The following is a 23320-nucleotide window of genomic DNA, read 5'->3' as shown; positions in this document are numbered from 1 at the left end:
TTATAAACGGTTTTTTCAAACTGTTAGTATTCCCTGCCTTGGTCGTTCAGAATCTAAGGCGAGGTACACCTGCTATAGGTTAGCCCTTAATTATTTACTGTGGTAGTTCAGTTTCTCTGTTTTTGAATCAGGGTCTTCTTGCTGTATAGCTAGGCTGATCTTGAGCTCTAGGTGATTTCCTCGGCTCAGCCTGGTATTACAGGAACGAACCATCATGTCCGGTCTTTCCTTAGAACTTTAGTAACTTTCTACGGATCCGATCGTGACTGATATTTTTGCTGTGTTTTTTTGAGACAGGTACTCATGTAGCTTTGGCTAGCCTCAAACTCGATAAATATGTAGCAAAGGATGACCTTGAACGCCTGATCTTCATGTCCCCGACACCTCAAAAGATAGGATTACCGACGGGGGGGCCGTACCAGGAAGGGCTTTGATAAAATTTGAATGATCGGGCGTGACCGTCTCAGGTCGGAATCCGGCGCCCCCTGCTGCCCATTGTGACGCGGGCCACCGGGTCACCCAGGCAGCGGAGGTCCGCGGAGTCGAGGAGGAGCGCTGAAGCCATGGCTGAACCGCAGGAGCAGCTGCTGCAGCTGCAGAAGGACAACCGTGATGGCCGCCTGCGGAAGCAGGAGCTGGAGGAGCTGGTGCGTGGGCTGGAGGCTGAGAGTGAGAGCCTCACCGCGCGCCTGGACGAGCTGCGGGAGCGCGAGCGCAGGTGCGAAGACGAGGCTTGTGGGCAGCCCTCGCTGGAGGCAGTGGGACCCCAGCTTGGGACTCTCAGGTGGCGGCTGGTCCTTCCCGGAGGACTGCGCGCCCCAGTTTAATCCCTGACCAACCCCCCCCCCCCCCCATTTAGCCTGCAGCGGAGACGAAGCCAAGCGTCGCGAGCGATTAGAGGGGAGGCGCGCGAGGCGGCACGGGAGCATGCGGAGCGGGCTCGTGGGCTGCTGGAGGCCGCCGAACAGCACCGGCTGGAGCTAGTGAGGGCAGGAGCAAGAGGCGGGGCCCGGGGTGGCGAGGCTGGCGGAGAGACCTAGCCAGCCCGGACCCTGTCTGCAGGAGCAGCAGAATCAGAAGCTGCAGGAACAGTGGGAGGAGCTGTCCAGCCAGGTACGTGCAGTGTCTCAGGTCACGCCCTCGCCAAGTCCCATAAACCTGGCGCTCACGATCTCCGTCTCCAGCTTTTCTACTACGGCGGTGAACAGCGGAGCCAACAACGAGCGGAGCAGCAGCTCGGGACTCAGCTGGCGGCGCTGCAGGTACCTGGGCGGGGCCGGGGGTGGAGCTGTGGGTGGAGCGTGGCTGTGGGCGGGATCGTGCCAGGGGTGGAACCGTGGGAGGAGCATCGGACCCGAAGACCAGGGACCGAACCGCGGAGGCACAGAGGCGCGAGACCTGCGGGTTCTTGACATCACTTGGTCCTCCCGAAGAAACATCTGGAGCTGGCAGAGGCCAAATTCACCATGCAGGCAGAGGACCTGCGACAGGTGCGAACGGCGCTTGACGCTCAGAGGAGGGCTGGTGGGGAGGGCCTGACCGCGGGAAGCTCATCAAGCCCCTCGGCTTCCAGGGCGCTCGGCGGACGGAAGAGGCGTGGGCCAGTTTCCAGGAGCAGAGTGGCGTTCTGCAGGTGCGGCCCCTCGCTTTTGAGAGCGGTTTCTTCCGAATGCCCCGCGGTTCGAACCCTTTTTTTCCTTAGCCCCTGGTACCGCGTCCTCTGCCCTGAGTCCCTGTCGCCATCCTTCAGGAGCTGCAGGGCAAGGTGATGGAGGCAGCGGCTGCTCTGGAGGCTACGCGTGGTGGCTCGGAACCGTAAGGGCTGGGACTTGGGAGGGCGGTGAGAAGGCGCCAGGCGGGGCCAGGTGGCCCATCTCCGCGCCTGTCCGGCAGGTGGGACTCGCAGCCTCGTCGGGTGCAGGACTGCGCGGGCTCACTCATGGAGGAGGTGGCCAGGGCTGACTGCGTGAGCGCGGGCTGGGGCGCGTGGGCTGGCGCTGTCCGCCTCGGGTGACCCGCTCTCTCCGGGAGAGACTTGGCTAGAGCCTGGCCGCTGCCCCGGCGCAGAGCTGTATGCGGCCCTTTCTCTGCAGGAAAAGCGGCTGTTTGGCGGTGCGGGCTCGGGGAGCCTCAGGTGAGTGGCTGGCGGGGGGCGGTCCTGGCGGTGCGGATTCGGGGTCTCAGAGCCAGCACCCATGTGTCCGTTGGTGGTTCTGCAGGCTGTGGGCGCTGAGCGCACTACAGACGCTGCTGCTGCTCCCGCTGGGTTTCCTGGTGCTGCCTCTGCTCTACGTGGCGCTGGCGAAGCCCGAAGCCATCGGCCCGGGACTCCCGAGTCTAGGCTCGGATGCGGTCTTCCGCAGGCTGCGCTACACGCTGTCGCCTTTGCTTGAGCTGCGCGCGCGCGGACTGCTGCCTGCCTAGAGCGCATCATGCCGGCTTCGGCCGCCTTCATCTCTGTCTCTTTTGTGGTTTCTGGGGTGCCTGCCTGTGTGAAAAGGACGAGGGTGGAGTTCGTGTGTTCCTACGGGCCCAGCAAGCCCCTTGTCACCTGGACAGAGGCGGTGCCTGTTAGTGGCGGACTGCTCAGTTCCCGGGCTGTCCTTTCTCACAGTCCTCACCGCTGAGCGCCAGCCCTGCCTTTGGGCAGGATGGGTGCTGTCCTGTCAGGTGCCTTCCGTGGCGTGGATTATTTTCCCCGGATGTGCAGTTATTCTAGATCCCCCTCACCGTTGAGGTTCCGTCTGGGCTGGTTCAAGTTCCCCATTCCCAAACTCGCCCACAGCATCTGAACACACTAGATAGCGTCTGCTTGCCACTGTGGGCTTCAAGGGAAACGTGCTTGTATATGAGGAATGCCCTGCTGAGTGGAAATGAATCTGGGCTGAATTTTGATCCAGCACATTAGTTCTAGACTAATTTATTTGGAGCTGGGAGTCTCATCCCAGCTTTGAATTCACAATGTAGCAGAGGGAACTTGAACTACAAATCTTCCTACCTGAGTGGATTAGGGGCATGAGCCACCAGGTGTGGTTTATTCTGTCAGGGGACTGAGCTCAGCGCTGTGGATGCTGAGCCATTATAACCCCGGTATTTAAATAATTGCAGCTTTTCTGTTAAGCTCACTGCAGACTGCCTTAGCGGCCTGACAAGGTAAAGTTGAACTTGGAGAAAACAACCTGATGTTGTTAAGGTTTTGTAGCATGCAAGTGGCCTCTGCCTCCAGTGGGAAGGTAGAGACAGGTGGGAATCGGTGAGCTCCAGCCAACGGGGAGACTACCTCAGGAAACTAGGTGGGGCTGGACAAGGCATTTGCTGCTCTTAAAGAGGACCTCAGTTCATTTTCCAGTATTCACACAAGACAACATCCTGTAACTCTTGGTCCAGGGGATCTGATGTACTCTTCAGGCCCCGGTATGGTCACTGTCTTAGGGTTTTATTGCTGTGAAGAGACACCATGACCACAGCAGCTTTTATAAAGGAAAGCATTTAATTGGGTCTGGTTCTTACAGTTTCAGAGGTTTGGTGCTTTATCGTCGTGGTGGGGAGCATGGCAGCGTGCAGGCAGACATGGTGCTGGAGGAGCCGAGAGCTCTACATCTTGATCCGAAGGCAGCAGGGGACCCTGTGCCACACTGTGCTTAGCTTGAGCATGTGAGACCTCAAAGCCTGTTCCCACACTGACACTTCCTATGGGCCTAGCATTCAGACATGAATCTGTGGTGGCCAGACCTAGTCAAACCACCACGGTCATGGTGCACAAACAACACGCAGACACTCACACATACGCATACAAAACAAAACAAAAAACCTAAAACCACCGGTTGGCAGTGGCGAAAGCCTTTAATCCCAGCACTCTGGAGGCAGAGGCAGGTGGACCTCTGTGAGTTTGAGTCCAGTCTGGTCTATAGAACAAGTTCCAGGAGAGCCAAGGCTATACAGAGAAACCCTGTCTGGAAAAAGCAAACAAGAAAACCGAGGATGAGAGGTGCCAGGATTCCAGGTGTGGGCTACTCCTGGGCCTCTGTTTGCTTTCTCAGTTTCCTCCCACTCTCACCCTGCCACCATTCCCATCTATTGTGGATGGCCTGTGCATGCCCGGCAAATATTTGAATTACAGACTCTGCTCCAATTTAAAATTTTACTTTTGAGACCACACTGGCACCTATTTGGAGCTTGACTTGCCACAGAAATAACCATATCCATGTAGGGGCTTCAGAGAGATATGGAGACAAAGGCCGGCTAGGAAGGTCTCCCCTTTGGAGGGGGCTCTTTTTGGTCCTGACAGTCATAGGCTGGGGCTATAGCTGGGGGTGGCGTGCTTACCCATTAGCCCTGGATTTGATTCCCCAAGACTACTTAAGCTACCTGTGACTCAGAAGGACCAGGAATTCAAGGGCAGCCTCAACCACAGGTCAAATTTGTGCTTAGCTAACAAAACAAAAGCAGTACATTTTGGGATTTTATTTTTTCCATGCCAATTTTTTATGTTTACACAAGAAAACACTTCATGTACCAAGTAGGGAATGTATCTAGTGTGAACAGGGACTCAAAGTGCATCAAACTTCCACGTGTCTGTTACACACTTAGAAGCATAGACAGTTTCTATGGTAACATTGTGAGCTGCTGTGGGATACCAGCCTTAGTAGGGGATGTCATTCTGGTAGTACTGGATCATGTCATAGGTCCGGCTCCTGAAAGGTCAAATAAAGAAAGTGAAGACAAGATGCTCATCTGTAGGAGCCCCCCCATCTGCCTGTCCCCAGGGCGGCTCAGGCACAGTGGGCGACTTGCCTGTTGCTGAGGAAGCAGCTCTGGATGACCTTCATGATAAAATTCGCAGCCTCTCGTTCTGTCATGTTAGGGCTGAACCTATGTCTGGGAAAAGATGAAGGGAGACTGCATTTGTGGGAATCAGTCCAGTTGAAGGAGGATCTCCTGGTGTGGCCTAGTGTGCTCCCTGACCCTTCCAGCAACTACTTAGGGAGCTGAGTGCCACCCGGCTATTCCAGGAACCCTGTCTGCTCTGGGGGTTCAAGGCTATATAAGAGGTTTCTAGGTAGGACCCCAGCAGATGGACAACTCTTCCACAAGTGGCACCTACTTCAAAAGCTTGATTGTCTGGCCACGGAAACATGGTAGGCCTGTGTCCAACATGAGTGTAACCAGCGAGACGACTGCATCCATATAGGGCCTGTAGAGACAGGGAGGGTGGGGACAGAATTAGCTTGAACGGGAGCCCTGCTCACAGTCCAGCTGCCACCTTCCCACACAATCTGCTGCCTGCCTCTGCCAGGCTAGCACAGCTCTGTAAGGCTGAGTGGTGCTGCCCTGTGCCACTATGCCAGGCTTCTGGCGGTGGTTCCAAAGACGCTGTGGGATGTGCCACAGTGATAGTCCATGTGACATTTGGTTGATGCCAGTCTCTATCATAGGTGAAATGGTGGCCAGGGTGCTGGCACATGACAGGATTTGGCTGGAGGTTCAGAGTGGGAATTACTCTCACAGGTGAGGCCCTTCACTTTTTTTTTTTTTTTTTAAAAGATCATGCACGCCAAGAGAGAGCACCAGATCTCACTATAGATGATTGGGAGCCACCATGTGGTTGCTGGGAATTGAACTCAGGACCTCTAGAAAAGTCACCTCTTCAGGCCCCAGCCCTTCACTTCTAAAAAGAGATTTATCTTGTCTGGTTGTGAACCTAACGTTTAATGGCCAACTCAGCTCTACAGCCTGGTCTACATAGTTAAGTTCCAGGACAGCCAGCGCTGTATGGTGACTGAGACAAGATTATCTTCATGTGTCTGAGTGTCTGCATGTATATGTGCAGGTGCCTCAAGAGGCCAGCGTAGGCACCTGGAGCTGCAGGTGTCTGCTAGCCACCTGATAGGAGTGGTGACTTCTCAGTGCCACAGAGCCTGATTGCTCCAGAGGGCATGAGTACTCTTTCCCACCTTGACATCCCTTCCATATTGCCCATGGGCTCACCGCACAGCCAGGTAACCTCGGACACACATCTCCATGAACCACTTGAAGGGTGTGGCTTCCATCTTGCCCCCCATAATCATCACCATCTCGTCTGTCAGCTTGATGTCTGGTTCCCAGCCAAGGTTGCCACCTGGTGAGCTTTCAAACATGAAGCCAAAGTCTGCAAAATCCCAAAAACCTGCCTGAGGTTAGATGGTTTATTTTGGGAGGAGAAAGTGTCAGCCACTATGGGCCATATTCTCTGAGGGACAGAAGCAGGGAGCAGGCAGGAAGCAGGTAGGCCACAGCAGAGGCGTTCACTAGCTCTCACGTCTACCGAGAGTGTGGGCTGCCATTCTAGTTCCCAGCTCCCCAAGTCCTGGCGGACCACCTCTGCAGTAGTGTAACCTAGTGGCTTTAGGTAGGCTTCTCTCTACGATGGGCAAAGGGAGAATGAAGTGGCACTGGCTGACCGATGTGGATGATGTGACCCTTCTTGTCCAGCATGATGTTGCCATTGTGCCTGTCCTTGATCTGCAGCAGGAACAGCAGGAGGCTGTAGGCAGCCATGCTTCGGATGAAGTTGTACCGTGCCTGTGTGGAGAGGGCTATGGTCTTACCCTGGCTCTGTGGCTCACATGAGGGGCAGAGCGGGGTCAATAATGCAGGGTTCACGGCAGCGAGTGCAGCTGTGTAGAGGGCAGAGACAGTAGCACTTTCTGCACCCTGGGGTTCTAGGCTTCTATAACACTGAAAGCTATGGGTGAATTCTTTAGCTCCTAAGAGAGGAAGACAGACAGGAGATAATGGGTGCGTTGAGGCTCTGGGGCTAGCTACCTGCTGGAAGGCCAAGGTAGACTCATCCCCATACTGGCGTGTGAAGTAGTCATACATGCCAAAGTCAGTTTGGCGGCCCAGCTGGTCTCGGGAGGTACAGTCTGGTATGCACTCAATTACTCCACACTAGGAAGGGAAGGAGGAAGGGACAGTTAGGTGGCAGCAGTAAAATGTGATGGTCCCTTTGTCCATAATGCTCCAGGAACTCACCCCAGGGGCGGTAGCTACCACCCGATAGGGAAAAACAAAGAGGTCCAGGCCAACCAGCTGGAAGATGTTCTTGAAGAGGTCAATGATCTGCAGGGCTAACATGTCCTGGGATGGAAAAGGCACAAGGATGCAGTCAGTGCCCTCCCCTCAGCCCCGGACCATTCAGAAACTATGGCCCTGGAGGCTCACACAGGGTGCCAATGAGGGAAAGGGGCAGGCTGTGGCCAAATGGGAGTCTAGAAGTCTGGCCTTACTGCCCACCCATGCTGGGCTGTCTGAGGTTGCCCAGAGGATGTGAGTGAGGCTGTCCTTTTGTGAGCATTAATGGTGCAGGGTGGAGCTGGACTAGTTCCCCACAGCACCTGAATCAAATCAAGTGAAGAAAAGGGTCATGCCTCACAACATGATATCACTAGGGGATGATGTGTTGCCCTGCTAGCCAAAATAAGGCCAGCTCTGTCACCTGTCGGCAGTCATCCCCAACTTTGAAGATGGCTGCTTGCCAGCAGATCTTCTTGCCATCAGCCTCTTGTGTTCGGCACTCATCCTCTGCATCTGATCGGCACTGTAGACCTGTGGGTTGGGGCAGGGTTGTCTGTTAGTCTGAGGCTATGGGGTGGCTTCCCAGGGGCCTAGAAAGAGCTGGGATCTTGAGTGACTTCTGCAAAATACTAAGGGGTCACACAAATCACTGGGCCCAAGCTTCCCTAAGAACAAACAAGTTTACAAGGAACTGAAAAAAAAAAAAAAAAAAAAAAGAGCCCGAGGGTCCAAGCTGAGGACTCAGGGCCAGAACACAGTCAGGCACTCAGGACATCTCTCCACACTGGCCTGTGTCCCCACAGAGTTCACAGCCCAAACCACAAATGTGATCTTATTTGTCATTAGGTGTTTGAAGATGCAATCATGTTAAAGGAACCTGTAGTGAGGATTTTATAATTTCGGTCTCTTTAAAGAAGACAGAGATGTTACGGGAATGGTTTGTTTTACTCCCAGGTGTGGGACTTTGAGGCTGCTCCACAGCAGGTGACTGATTTGCCTCGTGCTCTAGCAGTGTGTGGTTTTGCCAGCTGCAGAGTTTCTGTGAGGGTGTGACACGGGATTCTGGGGACTTTTCAGAGGATAGATAAACGCCAGGGCCCAAGAGGCAGGGTGGCTGCTGTTGGCTAGTTGGTGGTTGGATGCTGTTGGTTACTGTTTGTCAAGTAGTCATGTGTAAAGAAAGGAGAAGAAATTACATCTCCTGGTGGGGAAGGTCAAATTTGCCCTAAGGAACTCAATGACCCTAATCAGCTGGAAGTAGTTTAATGGTAATTTCACCCCTTTTACCATCTAACCTTTTTTTTCTCCTATTTAGTGTTAGGGGGTTAATAAGAGTGGAAAAGGGTGGAAGAGAGAAAAGAACCCAGCTACAGAGTCACACTAAGCTGGGTAGCGCTGGCTTTAATCCCAGCACTCGGGAGGCAGAGGCACGTGGATCTCTGAGTTCAAGGACAGCTAAGGCTATGTAGAGAAACCCTGTCTCAATAAACAAAACAAACAAAAAACCCCCAAAAACATAAAACAAAAACAAAAACTCAAACCAAACCAAACCAAAGGACTCCAAAAGAGTCATATTAGATGGCAAGTGTCCAAAAGTGCCCTTGTAGAGAGGCCACCGGGAGACAGCAGCGGTGGAGTGATGCAGCACTGCCCATAACCACAGGAGTGCGGGGCCAGAGAGCAGCCAGGCTCCAGAACTTGCCCACAGCCTGAACCCTCTCACCGGAGCACGCCCCCCTCATGCTGATGTCGGCAGGCCTGAGGACTGCATGCTTCTTGTGTCACCCACACAGAGCCTGAAGCAACTAGCATGCCTGCCCCACACTGGCTCAAGATGGGGTTCCTGTGACGTGGGTGACAGATTCTAGGGTAAGTGAGAGCTACTGCATAGCACCCTGCCATTTTCAGAGGGAGGGTGAGCCTACAGGCATAGGATGGCAGACACCTTCTATAGGATGCTGGTAACAAACCAGCACTAGGGAGGAGAGGCCATACTGAGTGAGTTCCATACTGACCTTCCTTTTCAAGCTCGCTCACTCCGCATCGCTTCACCTTAAACTTGGCCAGATATGGCGCTTTTGCAGCACTGGAAAAACAAACGCAGCATATGAGACAGCCAGTAGAGACTCCCGAGTGAGGCACAGCAGTGTGGGGCTGGCACTCACCTCTGCATTGGTGTCCCTGACTTGTAGTCAATGTCTAGCACAATTGCTTCAGGATTGCTGGGCAGATAGCAGCCTGGGCAGGCACAAAAGAGAGGCACAGGGAGCTCATGTAAGCACAGGGGAGACATGCCCAGGTCCCAACATAGGCTTTGAATGCAGAGCAGCCTTGTGAGGAGCTTTGGCATGCATCCCCTTGCCTGTGGTACCCCTGACTTGTTCAATGATCATTGTGGGTCTGTCTTTCCTGACTGTGACCCTTCATGATCCCTCCAGATAGCTGGCAAAAGAACCCCAGATTTCCAGGACATACTTCTCCAGAATGTTCTGGACCTTAGCTTTCTGGCAACTGCCCTGCTCCTGCTAACCAGACCATTGTCAGGTTAGCTTCACACAACACACACACACGCGCACACACACTCTCTCTCTGTCTCTTTTTCTCTATTTTAAATTGTTTTTTATTCACTTTACATCCTGGTTGTAGCCCCATCCCTCCCGTCCCAGCCCCATCCTTTCTCCCTCTACCTTGCCCCCTCACCTCTTCCTCAGAAAAGGGGGGCTCGTGTTCCTATCCACCCTAGCTCATCAGGACCGAGCATGTCCTTTTCCCCTGTGGCCTGCTAGGGGATAGCTTCACTCTCAATGGAGGCTCCCACCCTGGCTGCACTGGCTAGCATGCAGTTAACACACTCTTCCATTTTTGTGTTCTGTGCACAGTCAGGTACTCCTGTTTCTCAGTAAATATGTCCAATACGTAGACATTGGGTGTTGGATGCTGGAGGGCCTAAGTGTGTGATGTGCTGGCCTAGCCCTGTTTCCATACCAGCCCCCACCCTACAGAAGTCAGCAGCTCCCTCTAGCCTCACTGGCCCTGAGGATGCCAGCTTACCAGGCTGCACCTTCACTTCAGACAGAGCTGACAGACAAGCCTTCTTTCTTTCATCACCTTTAGGGTAGGGCCTGAGGAATAAGACAGAAATAATTTGGACATGGTGACTGTAACCCCAATACTCAGATTTGAAGGCCAGAGCACTAGGAGTTTAAGGGCACACTCTGTTATATAGTGAGTTTGAGGCCAGTTTTGCTTATCAAACTGTCTAAAACAAAAGGCTCTGCTCTGTCTCCTGCAGAAACTATTTTCCAGGGACAGAACACTCAAGACTGTCTTCTTCACTGATACCCAACCACACCTGGCTCTACTAGGCTCAAGCTGTCAGGAAACCATTCACAGCAATGCCTGTCATACATTCCTCAGACAAGCCAGATGGCCCAGAAGGAGGGTGGGGCTGGAGTGTGGCTGTTTCTTGACACCTCTGTCCTCACATTTTATGGTATGTGTGCTGCTGTTGAGGTACTGAGAGAACAGGTGATGGTGGGCCCGACACAGCTCTGGGCTGAGATGCTGTTTCTATAACTTATGGTGTCACTCTTAATGGTAAGCCCCGGAGACCTGGCTTAGCTACGGGTGAGGTTGAGGATAACTGGAACTTTGTGGTTCTTGTATCATGATGCCCTAGAGCTATACCAGCCTGCTATGATTTAAATGTGGGAATGTTCCCCAAAGGCCAGTATACTTAAAGATAGTTCCTCACCTTTAATTATCTAGCGAGGCCAGGCATGGTAGTATAAGCCTTTAGTCCCAGCACCCAGGGGCAGAGGCAGGCAGATCTCTGTGAGTTTGAGGCCAGCCTAGTCTACATGGCAAGTTCCAGGACAGTCAGGACCATAGAGACCCTATTTCAACCCCCTCCCCACAAAAAAGAAAAATCTCCAATGAGGAGTTTTAGGTCACTGGTTCTACAGCCTTGTAGGGAGTTATGGGATACCATTCTCTTTCTCTGCTACAGTTTTTACACATGCTGAGCACACACTCATTATTAAGATGTCCATATTGTCCCTGCCCTGCCCCTATGTGTGTGTGTTAGCAAATAGGCCAGGGACCAGGGGGACTGGCCTGGAGCAAGACTGAGGTCTAGACATGTCCAAATGCTGAAAATCTCATCTGAGACCAGCAGGAATAAGGATGGCTCCCTGCCTGTTCTGGGCATCCTTGTCCCAGTACATGTAGCCTTGTGACCCCCACCTCTTCACCTTTGAGCTAGTTACAAAGCCTGTTGGCCAGGTTTCAGGTTACAACTTTCTATTGCCATATAAGGACTTGTCTAGCTGCCACATGGAATTCCTCTTCATGCAAATGAAGCGTTCTCAGCACCTCAGCCCTAGCCAACATTGTACACTCACTCTGAAAACCCCTACCCACTTCCCCAAAGTTTATATAGCTCTATTCCCACAAATAAAAGAGAGCTGTTTCACTGAAACCCATCTCAGAGAAGGCTAACACTCCCCTCCCCTGTTGGACCAAGATCCTGCTAACTCACCCTCCAGATTAAGCTTTGTGTCTGGACACCCTGAGCCAGAAGTAAACCTAGAACAGCAATGTGTATGTCTTTTGTGTTTTGAGACATGGTCTATGTTGTTCTGGCTGTCTGGGAAATCATGCAGGACAGGCTGGCTCCAAGCTCACAGAGATCCACCTGCCTCTGCCTCCCAAGTGCTGGGATTAAAGGTGTGCATATGTCTCTATGCCCAGCTACATTGTTCCCCTTAAAGCTGACTGCCTCAGGTGTTGCTGTGACTTCCCTGCCCTTTGTGTCTGTAATCATGGCCCCTGGAACAGAGTAAGGACTCACGATGAATGCAGCAGGAGCAGCAGCCTGCACACACATGAGGGCAGCTTCGGGAGTGAAAGAAGCTGGGGAGAGCTGCGTCCACTGCCCATCTCCCTAGGTCACCTTGGGCAATGTCAAATAATCCCATGCAAATGGGCAATGCCCTGAAAGCTACATGGGTGGAGAGGCCGGGCCAACATCGACAGTGAGTAGCTGGGGTGAAAACAAGCCACTTACTTGATGATGGCTGACACGTTGGTGATCTTGTTAAAGAAATCAAATTCCCGCTGATAGAAATCTTTGGCTGGGCCTGATAGAGACCCTGTGATCTCTTCTACTAACTGCTCCAGAAGGTCACCAATGTCAGCTGAGGAGACAAAGATGGTGAGTTTTATGGTTGCCATGGAGACCCTTAAAGATATTTGCTAGACAGCCAGGCTAGGGGATCTCCCAGCAATGTCATCATGTAGAATGGACTCAGCAGACTTAATAGAGGCCGAAACATGCCATCATGTCCTGATTCTCCGTATACACTGGCCATGCTGTTAGGTAAAACTGCTAGCCCCTGACAAAGTCCTATGTGAAGTAAAGCAACACCAATGGTTTGTTTTGATATAGGGTCACAAGTGGCCCAGGTTGACCTTGAACTTGTGACCCCCTATGCCTCCACTTCTCAAGTGCTATGTTTACAGATGTGTGCCACTGCTCCAAGTTTAGTTGCCATTGCTGGGGATTTAACTCAGGCCTTTATGCAGGCTGGGCAAGCATTCTATCAACTAGGACACATTCCTGGTCCTGAGTTACTGGTTTTTGGTTTTGCTTTGTATCCAGACAGGATTTAGCTACAATGGGCATGCTGGCCTGTAAGTCATGATCCTCCAGCCCTATCTTCTGAGTGCTGGGATTACTGGCATCACCATATCTGGTTCCAGTTACTAGTTATTACTATACTCTACCTTGAGAACATGCCTTTTCAGTATTGCTGTGTGATCAAACAGAATGTGCAAACAGGGCCACTGCCAGACTTGAAGACCCCACCGTTTGAGAGGTACCTGGCTCTCTGTGAGACTTTCCTTTATATGTATGGGGTATGTGTATGTGTGTGTGTGTGTGTGTGTGTGTGTGTGTGTGTGTGTGTGCACTAGAGGCCAGAGGTCAACCTTAGCCTTGTTCTTTGGGCAGTGTCCATTTTGTTTTTGGAGAGCATTTCTCACTGACTTGTGGTTTTTTGATGAATCTAGGTTGGCTAGCCAGGCCCTAGGATCTGTGTGTCTCTGTATTTCCAGTCAGGGAATACAAATCTCGGGGCCATGACTGGAGCTGGCTTTCCTGCGGGGGTGCACAAAGGCATGGCACTTGTGAAGTCAGAGTACAATCTGCAGGAGCTGGTTTTCTCCTTCAACCTTGTGGGAACCTGGGGATCACATTTAGGTCAGGTTTAGTGGCTTTATCCATTGAATAATCTTGATGGGCTGATTAGCTCCTACCTCCCAAGTGAGAATGCTGTGATTACATGTATGTGCTATCATGTCTGACTTCATGACTTTCTATATTACTTTTCAACTTACACTTTTCTTAAACAAACAAACAAACAAACAAACAAACAAACAAACAAACACAACTGCCTACGGTTTCATGGAGGCCAGACTACAGCTGAGCCTCTAGTGTGCTATACAGCTGTGGTTAGCTTGAAACTGCATTCTTCACTCTCACATGATGCTAGGATCACAGGCCAATGTCACCACACTTGGCTTTTTGGAGAGAGTTTCAGGTATGAAAAGCTGACCTTGAAGCTCTGATCCTTTAGTCTCTACCTCTTAAATGCCAGGATTACAGATGTGCACCACCACTTATGGCTTAGTGGTGTTGAGTATTGAACCTAAGGCTCTGTGCATGTTAGGCAAGCATTCTAGCAACTGCGATACATCCTCCACTACACAATTCCTTTTTAAAAGATTTCACTTAGTTGAGGCTAGCCTGAACTACTGATCTTCCTGCTTCTACTTTCCAAACTCCCAGCTTTTTGTTGTTGTTTGTTTGACACAGGGGTTTCCTATATATTCCCAGCTGGCCTGGAACTCACAGGCTTCTGAATCCTGAGATTAATGACATGTACCACCACACACAGATTTTTTTTTCTTCCTTTCTTTTTCTTTTTTTTGAGACAGCGTCTTATGGGCAGCCAATCATTGTGGTGCACACCTTTAATTCCAGCACCTAGAGGCAGAGATAGCCGAGTTGAAGGCCAGCCTGGTCTATGGAATGAGTTCCAGGACAGGCAAGGCTAAACACACACACACACACACACACACACACACACACACACACACACACACACCGTTTCAAAGAAAACAAAACAAAAATCAAAACTATAAGGGGGAGGGGAGGTATGCCAAGATTGAAAGCACAGAAGTTACGAAAGTAACGCTTTGCTTTTGATAATCACGATGCAATTGATGAAACTATTGAGAAATACTGTGGAAAGGCCCTTTCTAAACAAGAGGTGCAGTCTGCTGGATCTGAGGGTTTGTTGAGTAGATCTGGATACTTTATGTGTCATGGAGGGAGCTTTGGTTGTGGTGGAAACTGTGGTGGAAGAGGGGGAGGCTATGGTGGTGACCTGGTTATAGTAGCAGAGGAGGCTATGGTGGCAGTGGACCAGGACATAGAAATCAAATGGTAGAGGAGGAGGATATGATGTAAGTCAGTAAAGGAGGAAATTTTGGTGGCAGTAACTTGTGGTGGTGATGCTAACTATAGTGATTTTGGAGATTATGGTGGACAAAAGCAATCAAATTATGGTCCCATGAAAGGAGAAGTCTTGGTTAATGAAGGTCAGGTGGTATTTATGAATCTGGTGGTAAAAGTGGATATGGAAGATTTTCTTTTGTTGAGACAGGGTCTCAGTGTGTAGCTTTAGCTGGCCTGAACTTGCTTCTTAGAACAGGCTGGCTTCAAACTCAGTAAGAATTTACTTGCCTCTGCCTCCTGAATGCTAGGATTAAAGGGGTATACCACTACGCCAGGCTCTTTGATTTACTTTAAATTATGTGTATGTGTGGACATACACACACCATGTCACACATGTGGAGGGCTAGAGACAGCTTGCACGAGTGTGTTCTCTCCTTCCACCATGTGTGTTCCAGGTTGGGGTAGCATAGACCACAGTGGCCTCTGAGAAAGCAGAAGCTGCCTGGTCTCTAAAGACGATGGTGACAGGGAGAAGCCTGAGAGGCCAAAATACTCACGGTCTTTCTGATGCCCTTCTTCATCGAGGTAGATATTAGTCTTCATGTTCCAGATAAACTGGTGTGCCAGAAGCTGGGATTTGGCTGCGGCCCAGAGAATGTACTCACGCACGTAGCCCATCTGCAGGTTAAGGCCACAGTCAGCCCTCCCTCCTCGAGGAAACTCTCCCCAACCTAGTACAAGAGGTTACTCCCACTACTTGGCTGTGTGGTTTCCAGCATTGTGGATGTACCCTTTAGAGTCAGTACTAAACCTAGCCCAGGGGCTGGGTGAGTAGCCAGGGCTGGCTGCTGGACCTCCTGTGTTAGTTCCCTTGGTATTTAAGAACCATGACTCTCACTTTTTATTGCTGTCAAATATAAGAAACAAGTTGGCTAGGTACCAAGAAGTCTCTTATAATAAGGTTGTACAGAGTACTGCTCCAAGGTGACAGGATTCAGAAAATTATATGGGGCCACAGGGGAGCATTTAACCTGCACACTGATGGCTGCCACCCTACAGAACTCTTCTCTTTTCCATTTTGTTTGTTCCCCACAATTATCTGGTAGTTCCAGACTTTTTTTTTTTCTTTCTCTTGTAAATCCTTTCTCTTTGGTATGGGTATGCATGTGCATGTGTGTGTGGTTGTGTGGGGATTTGAAAGGTTGACACTGGGTGTCTTCCACAGTCATTCTCCACAATAGTTTTTGAGACACGGTCTCCTACTAAACCTGGAGCTTGCTGATTTGGTTAGACTGGCTGGCTGGCTGGTCCCAGGGAGCCTTACTTCTGCCTCCCAGCTCTGGGTTTACAGGTGATGCTATCCCTGGCTTTTTACACGAACGCCAAGGACTGAATTCAGGACCTTTGCATACATGGCTATAACTTTATAACTTATAGTTATAAGCTATAACTTATAACTATAAGTTACGCCTGTAACTCCTGGTTTTGATGAGCTGGCTCACAGGATAAGAACATGTACACTCTGGCAGAGGCCTGGAGCTTAGTTCCTAGCACCACATTAGGCAGCACACAACTGCCTGCAACTCCAGGCCCAGGGGATCAAGGACCTGAACACACACATACACATAACTGAAAAGAACAACAATAAAAAAATAACCCTTTCAAACCAGTGAGCGTAAACGAGGGGAGTAGCTCACACCTGTGCTCTCAGGAGGTGTACACCTGACACAGCTGAGCAGAGCACACCCTTCAGCTCACGTAAGCCTCCCCACTTCCCAGTGGGAACAGCCAGGCTGAGGAAGCACGTCATCTGTTGGCACCTGACCCACAAGGGGGGCTGTAGACCAGGCTTCCCACCAGAAGGAAGCAGCTAGAAAATGTCTGGCACCCACCACTCTGCAGAGCATGACTGGGCAGTCCTGTTCCTGAGGGAGCCTAGAGCTTGTTTGAGCTGGGACCTGGGGGCCATAGGCAGCAATATGCACCAGCTCTTGGAGGAAGTGGAAAGCTGTGTCAATACTTACCTTGTCGTATCTGAGGGCCTGCACAATCTGGGGGATGTAGAACAGAATGGCATCCTGTAGAAGGAGAAATGGCTGTGATTTTAGAGGTTATAACAATTAAAACAGTAACGAGCCCTGGACTGCATGCTGCATCCTGCTGGAGAACTGGGGAAGGTTCAGAGGATAACAGTATCCAAGGCTTGCCAACACACACTGGTGAAAATAAACAAGCAGGTGACTTACCTACAAGCCTGCCCCAGGTAAATGGGCTGAAAGTTACTACAAACTTGCTGGTGCTGAAACTGTAGCAAGGCAAGCAGGGCTCTAGAACATTCTACAGAAACTCCCCTGCTACAGACCTTCCACCTTGGCTACCACATAGAATCCCCAAGGTCCCTGAACATTTGCTGTTGGGTTAAGAGGCAAGGATACACTGCTCACCTCTCAGAGTAAGGACTAAAATTAAATGTTCTTTTTAACCAAAAAATCCAATTAAAGATTTAAGAAAATGAACAACAACAAAACAAAATCACAACTAGAAAACACATATAAATTACAACTTAATTAATCTTTTTGTTTGTTTGAGAAAAGGGTCTCATTGCAATTCTATCTGGCCTAGAACTCAGAGATCCACCTGCCTCTGCCTCCCTAGTGTTGGTATTAAAGGTGTGTGCCACCACAGCCCAAATTCATCTTCTGCAACTATTAGAAGTCGGGAAGAAAGACATATTTTAGATGAATCCACACAGTTGGATGCATGCCAGGTTGAGCTGTTTTATATCTACCCACTTTACCACACTGGGCCAACTGTACCCTCAGCTAGCTCGAAGGGCTCTGGACTCACCGGAGGGAAGGACCGAAGGACTTTGACCCCATACTGTGCAGTGAGAGGGTGTGGTGGATACATGCTGGAGAAGTAGGAGAGGCCAGTGGGTGGGTCCGTGGGTGCCCAGCACAAAACATGGCTGAGCTCCGGAGCATCGGCATCAATGGTATGCCAGGTGACGAGGAACTAGGGAGAAAGTTGAGAGAGGAAGAGGTCACAGCCTATTAAAAAATGGCTGCAGTAAAGGGTGATAGGCCAGGCACAGTCGTGCACACCTATAATTCCAGCATGCAGGAGCCAGAGGCAGGCAGATCTTTGTGAATTTGAGGCCAGCCTGGTCTACATGGCAAACTCTAGGCCAGAAAAAGAAAAAGTGGCAATAAAATGGAAAATGCTTCTGACATGTTATGCAAGTAGCATAATTGCAATAAATTCGAGAGCCTGGGAGCTCAATGGGTGGTGTGTTCCAGGTTAGTATATGCCGATCCCCAGCACATAAAACCAGCTATGGTTGTACACACCTGTTCTCTTACAACATGGCAGGTGGAGAATGGAGGATCAGAAACTCAAGGACATCTCTAGCTACATAGTGAATTTGAGGTTAGCATGAGATATAAACAGAATTGAAGCAGACTAAATATTTCCTATCATAAACATAATAATTACTATACACATGAAGTAGAAAATGCAGGGAATTAAAAAACATCATACCACTGAAGCTACCTGGTCTCTCTCGGTGTGATAGATGTGATAATAATTTTGTTTTAGACACAGGGTCTCATGTAGCCTAGGTTGTCTTCAGACCCAGAGACCTGCCCGTGCCTCATGACTGCTGAGATTAAAGGCGTGCACCACCACACCCTGCATCGTAAGCATTATTATTTGGTGGTGCTGAGACTGAATTCAAGACTGCCGAGGGGACTTTTCTGCTTTACTACTGTATTATATTAGCAGCCCTCGTTAACTTTAACAACTGCTATTTTATGTGTATATGTGTTTGCCTGAATGTATGTCTGTGTACCATGTATGTGCATTATCTGCAGAGAGCTGAAGAGGGCAGTGGATTCCCTGGGACTGTAGTTAACAGTTGTGATCCACCATGTACATGCTAGAAATTAAACCCGGGACTCTGGGAGAGCACCCAGTGCTGAACCACCGCACCCTCTCGTCAGTTCCACTTATTTCTTTTCCACTATGCAGACCACGCTGGCTTCAGACTCACGGAGATCTGCCTGTCTCTGTTCCTGAGTGCTGAGTTAAAAAGGTGTGCACCAACATCCTGTTCTGTTTCTACTGAGACAAGGTTGTCCAGGCTGGTCTAAAATTCACTTTGTAACCTAGGCAGGCCTTGAACTTATGATCCTCCTGCTTCAGTCTCCCAAGTAGCTAGGCTTATAGACCTGTACTGGTGACCAGACCCAGCAATGATGGTTAGTACCAACTTAATTGAGAAATGCCTAGATTAATAAAGCACACCTTTGAGTATGTCCATGAGGTCCAAAGGACTGGATCCTGAGGGCTGTGACCTGATGAATAGATTAACCTTTTGATGGCTTCACAATATGGTGGACAATGTCTGGGGCCTAGGTGAAGGAAGTGTCCCTGTGGCATGTACGGAGGCTGTGCTTTGCCTGGACCTTCCTGTATGCTCCTGCTCCTCTGTCCATCTGCCAGGATGTGTAGCTTCCTCCTGCATATGGTCCTGCCACCATGAGGTTCTGCTCAGTCATATGAGGCTGAGCCATCTCAAACACAGTCAAAATAAACTTTCTTTCCCCAGGTTGTTCTGTCAGATGCTTGGTCACAGTGACACAGAGTAACCACACCTCCCGGAAGACACTCCAGGTCTAGTTTGAACTTGAGCTGGTGTATGTGGGCTGTGCTACCTTGATGGCTTCAGGGACATCACTAACAGCTCCTGGGTCCAACCGAACAAGACGGGTCACTTCGTTTCCAATGGCTTCTGTGTTCTTGAACCTACAATGCACAAGAGAGTTGGATGGGGGAGCCTTAGCAGCAGGTATATCACTCACTGCAGAGCCAGACAGAAGCACTCAGCTGGAGTGCTTTAGATCAACACCATATGACAGATATCTAAATGTTGTGGGCAAGTAATATATTACAATGCCTGAAAAGGACCCTTTCAAAAATTATATCATTACAACATTCACGAGGAGGAGAATGCCACAAGCTGAGGCCACCCTGGGTTACATAGAAACCTTGTCTCAAGATAGCTTCGTGGACACTCTCTCCTTCAAAGCAAAAAACGAAATAAACAAAACAAATAAAAGGAAATGGTAGAACTTCCTTCCGAAAGAACTAGTCATTCACTCAGCCTCTCACCATCCTTCTCTCTTTGCCCTGGCCCTCTCTCTCACCATCCTTCTCTCTTTGCCCTGGCCCTCTCTCTCACCATCCTTCTCTCTTTGCCCTGACCCTCTCTCTCTGACCACCACAGCTCTTTTTGCCCTGGCCCTCTCTCTCACCATCCTTCTGTCTTTGCCCTGGCCCTCTGCAGCAGCCTAGCTATGGCTCAGCCTCTTACCTCACTCTAAACCCACAAGGCCCCTCACCTGGTGGTTAGAGGGCAGAAATAAGACTGTGGGTCTCCATAAACATTGTGCATTGAAAGGACTTAAGAGAACAGCCTGCTGTTCTGGGATTGAAGACCAGGTAGAGGAAATAAGAAAGCGTTTCCCAGTTATACATACCTCCTTAGACGTAGGAAGAAGGCTGAGGGACCATGTGGGGGTATGTCATTGGGCCTCTGCAGCCCATCTCACTTATTGTCATCAGTCTAAAGGTTCATTTCTGTCTGAGAGAACTACCTTGAGAGAGGTTATGGTACACTAGGTAGCCAGCCACAGCAGGGGCATCTGCTTTCAGCTTGATCTGGAAGATGCCGTTAATCAAACACTACCCAAACTCTCCCAAATTGTTTCTGTGGACGACCTCCCAGGAGGGAGGCCTTTACAAATTATAAGTGACTCTGTCATTTGTTTTAAAAAAAAGTGCCGGGACCTTGTGAATGCTAGGTGAGAGCTTTACCACTGAGCTACACTCCCCAGTGATACATGGTGGCTCTAAATTCATCCAGATTCTACCTTCTTGAGCCCTAGATGTTGTGGCACCTAGGTAGGAGCTGACAACATCTTAAGGGTCACCGTGTGGCCTCTGCACAGACTAGGTGAGTGTGCTGAGTGTTCTTGACATGAGCCATGATGTATTTCATGGCTCTCATGATACAGCTGGCAGGCTACTGCCCTGGACTCCTGCTGAAACTGGAGTGACCAAAAGGCCTACCTGGATGGCAGCTGCACAGCGAGGTAAGGAGAGATGCTCCAGGCAAGGTTCACATTGTCCTTCCACTGCTTCTCACTCAGGCTGATGTACTTGGACCTCCAGTTGGCAACACTGTTCTCTCCTGCCTGGTCCAGCTCTAGTTCTGGGGCTGACAGTGGGTTGTACCAAGTGATGAGACGCTCAATTTCAGTGGCCTGGTGAGACCAAACACAGTGTCCAGTGCACTTTCTGCAGGTGTCCACATGCTGTCCCCACCCTAGGTTGTTATGTTGTCACACAGTGGGAAGTGGTTGTGGCCATGGGTCTTACCAACAGTGACAACAGCAGTGTCCTGCGCTTCATGTAGTACTTGTGCAGCTGGGAACCCCGGTTGGTTTTCTTAGACATACCTGGGGAGCAAAGACGATCGCGGCCATTGTCCCTTGAGGCCATGGCCACTTATCTGCCCTGTGTTTTGGCAGCTGAAACAAAAACCTTGGCCATATGTTCTGCCATCCTCAGTCTCTGCTATTCTAGAAGAAGATGCCTTTTAATGTCCTGTTCTGCCATCTGAGTGTCTATCACACCACCAGGATGGAACTCAAGACTGCACTGAAGATGTAGGAAGTACCCACTACCCTGACCAACCTGACTTTTTGGAGATGGTTGACATGCCACTGGAGAGGGGATAAGTGTTGATCCAGCCTTGTGTAGCCTGCTGCCGAGAGCCCACAGTTATATCCAAGTTGCTCCGGGTGTCCTGGTTATCTGTGGGCAAATACATTGTAGATTCTGAGATGAGGTACTCAAGATAAGGCATCACAAGGAAGAAAGCTCAGCAAGTCTTGCTTTGCAAGCACAGGTACCTAAGGTTGACTTCCCTAGAACCTACATTAAACAGTTTGGGTGTGGTGGCACACCCTTGTAATCCTGATGCTGGAGAGATGAGGTGGCTCACTGGTAAGCCAACCCAGCCTACTGGGCAAGTTCCAGGCCAGTGAAAGTCCTTGCCCAGAAAAAAGAAAGACATCATAGAACTGGGTATGGTGATGCACGCCTTTGATCCCAGCCCTGGGGAGGCAGAGGGAGATGGAGTTTGAGGCCAGCTTGGTCTACAGAGAGTGTTCCAGGACAGCCAGGGTTACACAGAGAAACCGTGTCTTAAAAAAGAACAATAAGACATCATAAAGAAATGCGAGTCTTCAACAATAAGAAGGCAGCTGGTGCCTTCAGTACTAGTGCTGGTTTCCTCAGCACTGGAATGGCTGGCTGGTTTTGGAATAAGCCTTCCAGACTGAGCTTTCCAAACATCCATGAGTCCTTCTACTCTAACCATTCTAAATGGAGAATTTCCTAAAATTTATCATAGTCCTAGGTTTTAAAAATAGAATAAGAGAAATACTATCAGTTTAAAAAAATGGGCTTCTAAAAAAATTAAGTAATTATTTTATGTGCATTGGTATTTTTGCCTGCATATGTCTGTGTGAGGGTGTCATATCCTGGTGTTACAGACAACTGTGAGCTGTCATGTGGGTGCTGGGTTATGAACCTGGGTCCTCTGGAAGAATAGTCAGTAGTCTTTAACTGCTGAGCCATCTCTCTAGCCCTAAAACAATGTTTTCTATGTATGAGCAGATGAATGAAACAAGCCTTCTTTTTGGTTTGCTGCTGCTGCTGAACACATTAGCATTTCTCCTGGACTGTTCTGCTCTTTACCCTGGAAAGCTACTCGTTCCAGTATACTTTGGCTATCTGTATATGTGTGTATGTGTGTATGTATGTATGTATGTATATGTATATGTTTATACATACGTACACAAACACACACAGCTTCCTTTCAGACTCACCTCAGAGTCACTGTTTCCAGAAAACTGTCTTCAATGCCAAGTTTATGCCAAGTGCCTGTCCTAGAGGGGTGCCCCTCGAATCCCCTCTATTGATGCTGTCTTCATTTGACTGCACCTTATGACAGTGGATTACGCTGAATTTATCTGGGTACTCTGGCCTTACCCTACTGAGTGGGCTTTGGGAAGTGAGCTGGTCCAGGGAGAAGGTACAAGAAAGAGTGCCCTGCACTTGCTGTTTGCATCAGTGTAGGTTTGAGGAAAGGTAGCAGACGAGCAAGTACTTACTGGGTTTTCAACCACAGAAAGCATGGCCGAGATCAGGGCTGTGTGCTTCTCGGAACCACTCCCAGAGCACTCTGCCCTTCGGTGTACTCCTGTGCGCAGTGCTTACCTGGGGGAACGAGCTGGCTGGCGGTCAGGTACTTCTTATCTGAGAACATGGCAGTCCAAAACTTAATCATTATGCTTATGTCTTCACGCAGTCTCTTTTCTCCTTGCGTCGGGAACTTTGGTGGACAACTTCAAACAGTCAAAAGAGGGAAAAGGCTGAGTGTCTGGAGTCAGGGACCAGAACACGCTCACAAGGCAGTAACAGTGGACATAAAAGTTCACTCCTTTTTTGGAGGTTAACAGCAAAAATGATGTTACTAACTCCCATTGGAGGTGCCCAAGTCTGTCTGCCCCATCATTACCCTATGCACCCTGTCCAGCTTTATCTATACATCTCAGATTGCCTACACACACACACACACACACACACACACACACACACACACACACACAC

General features: G+C 49.9%; 2 protein-coding genes across 2 annotated transcripts in view; one reads left to right on the top strand and one right to left on the bottom strand.

The window, feature by feature from the left end:
- Positions 1-204: 204 nt before the first annotated feature.
- On the top strand, positions 205-4379 carry Tmem191c (transmembrane protein 191C). The gene is made up of 10 exons (XM_055610280.1): positions 205-718; positions 860-983; positions 1063-1113; positions 1185-1262; positions 1434-1490; positions 1574-1633; positions 1751-1815; positions 1894-1966; positions 2094-2134; positions 2220-4379. Exons 1-10 carry the CDS (start codon positions 564-566, stop codon positions 2422-2424), a joined length of 909 nt encoding a protein of 302 aa, XP_055466255.1. The 5' UTR covers positions 205-563; the 3' UTR covers positions 2425-4379.
- Positions 4380-4449: 70 nt separating this feature from the next.
- Positions 4450-23320, bottom strand: part of Pi4ka (phosphatidylinositol 4-kinase alpha) — a 124458-nt gene continuing 105587 nt past the window's right edge. The window contains exons 36-55 of the mRNA XM_055610278.1: positions 22928-23055; positions 21338-21457; positions 21020-21099; positions 20711-20904; positions 19294-19384; positions 17426-17593; positions 16603-16656; positions 15136-15256; positions 12125-12254; positions 10108-10178; positions 9222-9294; positions 9072-9142; positions 7478-7587; positions 7015-7119; positions 6805-6930; positions 6441-6561; positions 5989-6148; positions 5105-5194; positions 4795-4878; positions 4450-4694 (exon numbers count right to left, since the gene is read on the bottom strand). Coding sequence (XP_055466253.1) covers positions 4643-4694; positions 4795-4878; positions 5105-5194; positions 5989-6148; positions 6441-6561; positions 6805-6930; positions 7015-7119; positions 7478-7587; positions 9072-9142; positions 9222-9294; positions 10108-10178; positions 12125-12254; positions 15136-15256; positions 16603-16656; positions 17426-17593; positions 19294-19384; positions 20711-20904; positions 21020-21099; positions 21338-21457; positions 22928-23055 — 2149 coding nt within the window. The 3' untranslated portion in view covers positions 4450-4642. The remainder of the gene's footprint in view (positions 4695-4794; positions 4879-5104; positions 5195-5988; positions 6149-6440; positions 6562-6804; positions 6931-7014; positions 7120-7477; positions 7588-9071; positions 9143-9221; positions 9295-10107; positions 10179-12124; positions 12255-15135; positions 15257-16602; positions 16657-17425; positions 17594-19293; positions 19385-20710; positions 20905-21019; positions 21100-21337; positions 21458-22927; positions 23056-23320) is intronic.

This window comes from Psammomys obesus, unplaced genomic scaffold (assembly GCF_907164565.1).
Source record: "Psammomys obesus unplaced genomic scaffold, mPsaObe1.curated_primary_1811, whole genome shotgun sequence".
Classification (NCBI taxonomy): Eukaryota; Metazoa; Chordata; class Mammalia; order Rodentia; family Muridae; genus Psammomys; species Psammomys obesus.
This window is presented reverse-complemented; position numbering and strand designations above follow the sequence as displayed.